The sequence below is a fragment of the Microtus oregoni genome, unplaced genomic scaffold (assembly GCF_018167655.1).
Source record: "Microtus oregoni isolate MIOR12 unplaced genomic scaffold, Mior012 000067F_ref0000223, whole genome shotgun sequence".
Taxonomy (NCBI): domain Eukaryota; kingdom Metazoa; phylum Chordata; class Mammalia; order Rodentia; family Cricetidae; genus Microtus; species Microtus oregoni.
Window position 1 is genome coordinate 9,248,187 of NW_024543974.1, and position 10,623 is coordinate 9,258,809.

The 10,623-nt window shown below is 42.2% G+C and overlaps 1 protein-coding gene and 1 pseudogene across 1 annotated transcript; both read left to right on the plus strand.

The window, feature by feature from the left end:
* The first annotated feature begins 1,169 nt into the window (after positions 1-1,169).
* LOC121440458 (DNA-directed RNA polymerase III subunit RPC10-like) lies at positions 1,170-5,691 on the plus strand. The gene is made up of 4 exons (XM_041641224.1): positions 1,170-1,254; positions 1,507-1,532; positions 2,984-3,071; positions 5,427-5,691. The coding sequence occupies exons 1-4, from the start codon at positions 1,170-1,172 to the stop codon at positions 5,552-5,554; spliced, it is 327 nt and encodes a 108-aa protein (XP_041497158.1). The 3' UTR covers positions 5,555-5,691.
* Positions 5,692-8,569: 2,878 nt separating this feature from the next.
* On the plus strand, positions 8,570-8,929 carry LOC121440457 (annotated as a pseudogene).
* Positions 8,930-10,623: the final 1,694 nt, after the last annotated feature.

Consider the following 10,623-nt stretch of genomic DNA (forward strand, 5'->3'; position numbering starts at 1 on the left):
TGTTTTTGTACCATAGGCATGCATGGAGGTCAGAAGGGGCTTTGGATCCTGTGGTACTGAATTTTTTATGGATATTTATGACGCCACCCTATGGGTGCTGGGAATCGAATCTCTGTCCTCTGCAAGAACAAGTTCTCCACCCCACAACCCCCAAAAGGATTTCTCTGTGTATCCCTGGCTGTCCTGGAACTCACTCTGTAGACCAGGCTGGCCTCAAGAGATCCACCTGCCTCTGCCTCCCAAGTGCTGGGATTAAAAGCGCGTGCCATTACTGCAGGGCAGAACAAGTGCTCTTAAAGGTTAAACCATCCAGCTCTATCGTCTTGCCTTCCTATTTCACTCATGAACACTGGTTTAGTGGTAACACTGCCCACAATGCGCTAGGACCTCTTCTATCAATTTACGTTCAAGAAAATGCCCACAGACTTACACAGGTCAGTCTGATAGAGACATTTTACCAGTTGGGGTTCCTCTTCCCAGATAACTAACTTGTGTAAAGTTAACAAAAAACAACAAAACAAAGCAACTAGGACTCACTCCCCCCCCCCCCCCCCCCCGTGTAGGTTGACTGCAGAGGATTGACGAGGAAAGGCATTTATTTCAAAGAGGTCTGAGAAACGAGAGCTGGGAAATGTAAAGAAGTCTATAGGAACGAGTAAAAGAACCAGCTGGAGGTCTGTGGAGAGGAACTGCTGGTATTGTAGGTCAGAGTTGGTCTGTAGTGCTGAATCTAGCTAAGTGAAATGACAGAATTAAGACCAGGTGAAGAAAAGGTTAAACGGATCCATACGTTAGGCAGACAGCAGTTGAGACATTTGGGTAGGCTCTGCCTGTCAGTCCCGGCTCAGAGACCCTCCTGGAACCCTTCCACGGCTCGGCGTGTGGCAGTTTCTTCTCATCACCCGGTACCTCCCTCCGATCCAGGGTACTTCAGGGCCGCCCGCCGCCAGCCTTCTCCTGTCAACAGCCTGTGTTCCAGGCAGAGAGCCCCGTGCGCACGCGCAGGCCCTGTACGGAAAGCTAGGGAAGGATTATCTGCGTTGACCAATGGCGTGTGCGAGGCTGCCCGCCGCAGTGCCTTCTGGGAACGTACCAATGACCGATTCCAAGGGGCGTCTGTGGCGGCGGAAGCGCCAGACATTGAGAACCTTTACGTTGAAGCTGGAGCAATGCTGCTTTTCTGTCCGAGCTGTGGAAACGGACTGATTGTGGAGGAAGGACAGCGTTGCCATCGCTTCGCCTGCAACACTTGCCCCTACGTGCAAAGACTAATATATAATATTTAATAATTATTTTATAAAATTAAATAAAACTAGTTCTATGTTATACTTAATAAGCATGTTTTATACGTAATCCTTGTACATCTCTGTGCCTTTTAGAAAAGTATATTGTCAAAAAATCAATTTAGTACATAGGATAGCATGCTTATTAAAAATGATTTAATATTCCCAAATTCAGATTAACTTGGTATTGAAGACCTAGGTGACATTTCATAAATCATTTAATCCTACGTGCATAATATCACACGCAAGGTGAATACCAGAGGCGAGCGCCTCCTCGGCTGTCTGAGCTCAGACCTTCCTGCGGGCCGTAGGTTTTTTGTCTCTCGCAGCAGCGGTTCCCCAAGTCCAGCAGTTGCTAATCCAGTGGCGTCGCTCCGACCAAATCGAAGCCGTTCTTTTGGTTACTACAGAGATTTCTGCCTCCGGCTCTGTGCTGCTCGTTTTGTGACACTCAAAAAAGTTGCGAGAATTTCCGTTCATACCTCTAGGCTGAACCACGCTTTTAAAACCTTCAGTCCCCACACGCTGTTCCCGGCGTGCCAGACTCCAGTCCGCTTACCACCTCTCATCTCAAATCTTTATGTTCTTTTTGTAGCTCTTTTTGCTCTCTCCCCCTCCCCCTCCCTTCCTCGCCCCCCCTCTCTCTTTTATGGGTGTGTGTATATCTCTCTTCCTTTTCCTTTATCTCCTTATCTTTTAAAATAATGACTACCCTATTTAAATTCCAGCCTTTTTGGCTGTTGGTACGTGCCTATAATTCTATCACTTGGGGAGGCTGTGGCTGGAGAATAAGTTCAAGGTTCACCTGGGCTGCATGGCATATATATATATATGAAAATTAAGTAAACAAACCACAATCCAGTTCTCCCAGTTTATCCTCATTCCTGTCATCTTTTTCCCAGGATCGGAACTCAGAAAGCTGGTTTTCAGCCCTTGGTGTTTTGTTTACCTTTCGGCTCTTGTTCTTCCTTACCTTGGTGTCCGGAGTTCTGTGATTGCAGATGGCATCACCAGGCCTTGGTGACACCTCATTCTTTTTTTTTTTTTTTTTTTTTTTTTTTTTTTTTTTTTTTTTTTTTGGTTTTTCGAGACAGGGTTTCTCTGTCCCGGAACTAGCTCTCGTCGTCCAGGCTGGCCTTGAACTCACAGAGATCCGCCTGCCTCTGCCTCCCGAGTGCTGGGATTAAAGGCGTGCGCCACCACCACCCTCATTCTTAATGTTTGCACTTTCCTAGAGCTATATGGAGTTTAGAGTCTGGATTTGTGATAAGATGAATGGTGACATAGTTTCGAAGTTTGAGAGATTGACTGCTAAATTTAGGAAAGCAGCCAAATATGTCCCCGGGGAATGCTGGGATACCCAGATAAATGATACTGCTAGGCTTATTTTGTGTCTTTCATATTGGATTATTAGGTGTTTTAGGGGTATGAGAAAAGAGTAGGGTTTAACTCAACTCTTCTTCCTGCTCTGCCTGGTGTTTCCTCCAGTCTCTAGAGGGCTCTGACATTGGACCTCTGGGTTGTTTTGGGAACATCCCAGTCATAAAACCCCAACATTTTAATGGCTTTTGGTGCTCTCTGAAGAAGATAAATTTTGTATCCATTTACCATGTAGAGGAAATGCTGGAGAGGGGTTATGGTTTGGTGTCCCACCTTTTAAACTGTATGATTACTTGAAATCTTTGGTTTATTTTTGTCAGGTAACAAACCGAAAGTATCCAAAGCTGAAAGAGGTGGATGATGTGCTTGGGGGAGCAGCTGCCTGGGAGAACGTGGACTCCACTGCAGGTGGGAAGTTTTCCATTACAAAGCCAGTGACTCAACCCTGTTTATTATTACTTATTATATTTAATAATAATGCATTTATTATAATACAACCCTTTATATTATTATGACCAATGACATGGTTTAGCGGGTAAAAGCTCTTGTTGCCAAATCTGTCAACCTGAGTTTGATCCTTGGAGCTCAGATAGCTGATTCATGAAAAGTTGTTTTCCACTCTCCCCCAGTAAGTATGAAAGAATTTAAGGAAATATAAATAATGGCAAATATCAGTAATTACAAATAGCTTGTGTTTGCCACTACAGGAAGTATTTGATGATATGTTTTAGTTACAATGTAGTCGTTCTTTAAACTCTAAGCAAGGCATTAAAACTTTTTTGTTTGTTTGATTTTTGTTTTTTGTGGATTTTTTTTTTTGAGACAGGATTTCTTTGTGTAGCCCTGTGTGTCCTGGACCTCCTCTGTAGACCATGCTGGCCTCGAACTTAGATGATTCACCTGCCTTCCTGCCAAATTCTAGGTGTTTTTTTTTTTTTTTTTTTTTTTTTTTTTTTTGGTTTTTCGACACAGGGTTTCTCTGTAGCTTTGGAGCCTGTCCTGGAACTAGCTCTTGTAGACCAGGCTGGTCTCGAACTCACAGAGATTTGCCTGCCTCTGCCTCCCACGTGCTGGGATTAAAGGTGTGCGCCACCACCGCCCGGCTCAAGTTCTAGGTTTAAAAGGCGTGTGTACCACCATCTGGCTGTATTAAAAAATTTAAAGTAGGTTCTTTCAAGGAAAGATATTCTGAAAGGAAAATCACCATACTGATACCCACTCCATTGTTTCATTTCGATTCTCCAGGTCAGATTAGACCAGTATAAAAATCTGGTATATATTCTCTTTTTGAAGCAAATTCGGAGTTTATTACAAAAAAGTTTCAGTGTTGGTTTCAACTTAAATATTGATGGTTGTTGAGAGGGGCAGAGAGATACATAGAGGGCAGTCATCCATGCTCTCATAGGTATAGGCTTCTTAGGAGAACTCTGTTGCATGTATTTTCAAATACCACTATTGAAAAAATGATCATCTCTGGTCTTTTTTATTCTATATGGATTTAAAAGTTTTTATAGCTGGAAGTGAAGTATGGTGGCTCAAGCATGTAAGCCAGTACTCTCAACCCTATCTCAATCAATCTGTCAATCAGTAAATAGTTTTGGGGAAGCTGGGTGGTGCCAGCACTCAAGAGACAGAGACAAATAGATCTCTGTGAGTTTGAGGCCAGCCTGGTCTACAGGCTCCAAACTATATAGAGAAATCCTGTCTTGAAAAACAAACAGAAAAAGTAGGGCTGGAGAGATGACTCGGTGGTTTCCATCTTGATCCAGTGTCCTCTACTGGCATCCATGGTTCATAGAATACTCACTAACAAAACATACACATAAAATAATTTTTAAAAATTAAAAGATTTATGTTTGATAGACTTAAATGTGATAATGGAAAGAAAGAATAGGGCCCTAAATATTATCTGTTTGAGAAGGAAGGCACATGTGTGATTAGCAGTCTTTTTTTCTCTATAAGGAAGTATACAATTTTATGTTAAAAGTTAGAATTAGCTAGGTGTGCTAGTACAGCTTGGGAGGTGGCGACTGAAATAATCAGGAGCTAAAGGTCATCTTGGCTACCTAGTGACCTTGAGGCCAACTCCAAGAACTTGTTTTATAAAAGCAAACAACAAAAACCTTGAAAATGAGGACTGGAGAAATGGCTCAGTGGTTAAGAACACTGACTGCTCTTCCAGAGGTCCTGAGTTCAATTCCCAGCAACCACATTGTGGCCCACAGCCATCTATAATGAGACCCGGCGCCCCCTTCTGGCCTGCGGGCATACATGGAAGGAATGCCGTACACATAATAAATAAATAAATCTTAAAAAAAAACCTTGAAAATGGAAAATGAGTAGGGGCTTAATTTTTTTTAAATCTATTTGTTTATTTTTGAGATAGACTCTTGTTATGTTGCCCAGGCTGGCCTTATAGCAAGCCTCTTGTCTCAGTCTCTTAAATGCTGGTATTATAGCTGTGTGCTACCACACTGGGCAGGTATTTTTGTTATAGCCCCACAAAACAGACTATAAAAGACCCTTCCCATGCTATGCTTCCAGCCAGTCTTCAATAAAATTTGAGAAAGAAAGTGATACTATGGAGGTGCTTTCAAAGTCACAGTCTCTCCAGTCCCCCTAGTATTGGTGTGCTGTGGGTAGGATGTTGCTATTGGCAAATTTACCATTGGCAAAGTAGTCTGGATGAATGCAGGGATGAGATATTTACCCATACTTAACAGTATTTGTGTAATGTGGATGACTTGTTTTTCTCTTTGTCAGAGCCATGTCCAAAATGTGAACATCCCCGTGCCTATTTCATGCAGTTTCAGACCCGTTCCGCAGATGAGCCAATGACCACCTTCTACAAGTGCTGCAATGCTCAGTGTGGACATCGCTGGAGAGACTAAGGGCAGGACTTACCCAGCTGTAGCTCTGAATGTTGTGTGCTGAAGGTCTTTGCTGTGTGATAGGAAGCTAACTCTTCAGTGGTGGAGGACCAGGGTGAAACAGGTCATCTGTAGGTCAGCAGATAAAGACCTTAATGCACAGGGGCCTCGGGTCCTTGGGAAATAAATACACATGAGGATATTCACTTGGCTTCAGGTTCTATTCCTTCATCCTTTGTATTTATATAGTGGGTAGTTGATATTTCCTTACTACCATTAGAACTAGAAACTTGGTTTATAGCCAAGGATAATCTTGAACCTCCTATTCTTCTTGCCACTGACTCAGAAGTATTAGGATGATAGGCATGTGAACTATATTCATTCTATGCAGTGCTGGGGATTGAACTCTGAACCTCATGAGTACAGACAAGTAACTCAGTCAACTGAGCTATATCTCCAGCCATTTAATTTTTAAGATAATTTTTATTTTTTCTCTCTAGAACAATTATAAAAATATCCATAAAATCATTGAAAAGCACATTTAAATTCAGGACTGACATGATACAGCTTGTATGATTAATAACTAAACAAACTTCTGTTATTTGGATTTTCTGAATGATGTTGATAGGAATTTAAAAGTAACCAAAAATATTTTCTATTTCCAGCTAGGGAGAAAGGACCACAATAGAGCCTATGCCTAGTACTTACAAAAGTCTGTGTTTGAACCACATTCAAAAACCTATTAAAATCTCAATAAATTTAGAAAAGTTACTTATTTGCTAGAATTACTAGTGAGATTATTCTATATAGTGGACATATTTTTCTATGATGGAAGCTCTGGTCCCTCCATGCAACTGGACAGTCATATACATGATAAAGAATGCAGATATTAAGGAAATCTAAAATAACAGTATCCTCCTATGAACATAACACATCTAATGTTTTCAAAGTCCTTAAATAGTGGTGTGGGTGAATAATTCACAAACAAAAGCTGACTTCGAAATCTTTGATCTGCGGTTATTTTCAAGCCTTTAGAACTTTGTAGATTATCTCCTTTTACTAACTCTGTTACAAAGGAGAGCCACATAGTCTTTGAATGAGATGTATTTGGATATTAGATCACTTGCCTAGCATATGGCAAGTTCTGGGCTCAGTCCTTGGTACTGAATGACAGAGGTGTGGGGGAGAGTGATCATTTTTACTGTTGGTAAGGGTTAAGACATTCTCACAAGGCTGGTGAGAATAGAAGTTGGTACAACAGTTCCTCGGGACAATGAGGCAATATCTAGCAGTAATTTAAAATGCTACCCAAGGGTGACAGACATTCTGTGTTACCACTTGAGAGGCCAAAGCAGGAGTATTGGGAGGTCTAGGCTATCCTGTCAGTGGCAGCAGGAGTTGGAAGAGAAGATAGGTTGTGTGCTGCTGCCTGTCTCAGCCCCAGTTCTTTCAGTGAATTTTTGTCATTGATGCTGGGATTCTGGACCACGCCACAAAAGATTCTCAGGACAACTAGGTATAAAGTAAGTCAAGTGTCTTAATAATAGCCATGTTTATGATTTGGGTGGCTTTTTTTTCTTTATTAAAAATTTCCACCTCCTCCCATTTTCCTCTCACTTACCCCACTCCTCCTCCCTCTCCCTCTCCAGTCCTAAGAGCAGTCAGGGTTCCCTGCCCTGTGGGAAGTCTAAGGTCCTCCCCATTCCATCCAGGTCTAGGAAAGTGAGCATCCAAACAGACTAGGCTCCTAAAAAGCCAGTCCATGCAGTAGAATCAAAACCCAGTGTCATTGTCCTTGGCTTCTCAGTCAGCCCTCATTGTCAGCCACATTCAGAGAGTCTGGTTTGATCACATGCTCCATCAGTACCAGTCCAGCTGGTCTTGGTGAGCTCCCATTAGATCAGTCCCACTGTCTCAGTGGGTGGATGCACCCCTCGCATTCCTGACTTTCTTGCTCATGTTCTCCCTCCTTCTGCTCCTCATTTGGACCTTGGGAGCTCAGTCCAGTGCTCCAATGTGGGTCTCTGTCTCTATCTCCATCCATCATCTGATGAAGGTTCTATGGTGATATGCAAGATATTCATCACTGTGGCTATGGGATAAGGCCAGTTCAGGCACCCTCTCTGCTGCCCAAGGAACAAGCTGGGGACATCTCCTTGGGCACCCGGGAACCCTTCTAGAGTCAAGTCTTTTGCCAACCCTAAAATGGCTCCCTTAATTAAGATATCTACTTCCCTGCTCCCATATCCACCTTTCCTCCATCCCAACCATCCCATTCCCCCAAGCTCTGCCCAATCCTCCCTTTCTCCCTTCTCTCTCCCCATCTCCCCTTCCCCCCACCCTCCCACACCCATGCTCCCAACTTTTGCCTGGCAATCTTGTCTACTTCCAATATCCAGGAGGATATATATATATATATATATATATATATATATATATATATATATTTTTTTTCCTTTGGGTTCACCTTATTTAGCTTCTCTAGGATCACAAATTACAGGTTCAATGTCCTTTATTTATGGCTAGAATCCACTTAGAGTGAGTACATACCATATTCATCTTTTTGGGTCCGGGTTATCTCACTAAGTAAAGTGTTTTTATTTAATTTGGGTGGCTTTTTAAGAGAATTGTTCAGTGAAGTTTCACCCCTACTTATCCTTTTTTGTATTTGTTAAATGAGATCATTGGATGAGTCCATAGATGACAAGGGTTCAAGCTGTTCTTAATATACCAGGTTACAAGGGGTTAAGACATAACTTTTGAATGTCAAAAAGAAACCTTACTATCTCTTTGAGTTTTAGGTTTACAACTGGGAAAAGTCAAATTAAGGTCATCTGGTTAGTGTGGTTCATCAGTGTTAACATTCTCAATTGAAATCTCTATATAAGATGATTATAGACTGTGTACTCCACCTTTATTGCTTTAGAATTCACAGCCCTTAGCTGGAGTTTTCACAACCAGACGTAATTTGCCTATTTTAAAAAAAAATATTATGCCTTTTTCCTCTTCTGGGGACGGTGCTTAGAGGCACTCAGAATGGTCCAGCGTTTGACATCCTACAACACAGCCTCCAACAAAACTAGGCTGTCTCGAACCCCTGGCAACAGGATTGTTTACCTTTACACCAAGAAGGTTGGAAAAGCACCTAAATCAGCGTGCGGTGTGTGCCCAGGCCGACTCTGAGGGGTTCGTGCTGTGAGACCGAAAGTCCTCATGAGATTGTTGAAGACAAAGAAGCATGTCAGCCGGGCCTATGGTGGCTCCATGTGTGCCAAGTGTGTCCGTGACAGGATCAAGCGGGCTTTCCTTATTGAGGAGCAGAAAATTGTTGTGAAAGTGTTGAAGGCACAAGCGCAGAGTCAGAAAGCGAAATAAATGTGCGGCTTTTTAAATAAAAAGAAATTATTATTGCATAGGTATATGGTAGGGGGTGGTGGATACATATCTCAACATTCACATGGAGGACAGAAGGTGACTTTGTGAAGTTGGCTATCTCTTTATTTTTATATTGTTTCTGCCCCACTTATTTCATTTTCCAAGCGCTCCCCTGACATTTTAATCTATCTTAAGCCTTGGCTACATTATGAGATTTTGTTTCAAAAATCAAAACTAACAAGAATTTTGTCTATACATCAAATTATCACCAAAGAATAATATTGGAAACAGAAAAGAAAAATTACCATTTATTATACAAGGATCCATAATAAAGACTACCAACAGATTTTATAGAAGAAAATCTTTGGACACTAAAAGTCAGTGAGCTGCCACATTGAAAGTGCTGACTGAAAACAAGCTGGAAAACCCCACAAGTGAGAGAGATAATATAAAACAACATGGAAGCTGGAGAGATGATCCAGTGGACAATAGCAGCATACTTCTCTCATACAGGATCTGGATTCAGTTCGCAGCACCCACAGGGAATCTTGCTACTTTATATCACTCCAGTTTAAAGGGATCCGGTCCCTTCTTCTGACTTCCATAGGCACTAGGTATGTAATTAAATCCAAGAAAAACACATGCAAGGAGAAATTTCTTTTTAAGAAAATCTATTAGAGCAGTAAATGCTCTTATGAGACATCTCTCCAGCACCTGCATTTGACTCCTGTCCTTACAGTACCATGTGCTGTATTGGTCTGTAGGGACAGGTACATGAGGTAGGCATGCTAACTCTTTAGATACCAGGTATCTATACAGGGATCCGGTGTACCCACTTCTCTCTGTGAGGAGGGATTCCCCTCTGTATGCTGTGAATATCATTGGTTAATGAAGGAACTGCTTTGGGCCTATAGCAGAGCTATACGGGAACAGAACTAGGCAGGGAAAACTAAGCAGAATTCTGGGAGAAAGGAGGTGGAGTCAGGGAGAAGCCATGTAGCCCTGCTGGAGCTGAATGGAACTTTACCTAGTAAGCCGCTGCCACATGACAATATACAGATTAATGGAGATGGGTTAAATTAATATGTAAAAGTTAGCCAATAAGAAGCTAGAGCTAATGGGCTAAGCAGTGATTTAAATAATATAGTTTGTCTGATTATTTCAGGGCCCTTCTTACTACATCTCTGTGGGTTCAGGATCATGTCCCAGCTTCATTTATTATCAGAGTTGGAGCAGATCTGTCACCTCTCTTCTAGGATGGTAGTGTAGATTAGGCCCACCTGATGATGGAAAGCAGAGTTGAGATAACCCTTCTGGGGACTGGGAGTGGAGTAAGAAATGCTTCTTGATACTAAGAAAAAGCTCCAGCTAAGCAGTGTAAGCAGGAAGCCCCAGAGGAGCCACAGTGAATGGAATCTGCAGCAGAGCCCACATGCTTTCCGTGAAGACTTTTCCTGTGGAAGCCTGGACATAAGAGGGACAGTTGAAGCTGCCCTTTTACCATGGCAGATCTCAAGTATATTGGGGAAGTGATTTCATCCAGATGACTGACTGTTTTATTATTGTAAAGCTCTCCCTGGAACTTAGAGAGACTGGAGGTGAGTCAGATAATACAAGTGTAGAGGAAGTAATTCTGTGGGTTCACAGACAGGTGCTGACAAACCAGGGCTTCTAAAAGCTCAGCAGCCAGAGATGTAGGGTAGAGGCTTTAGTTA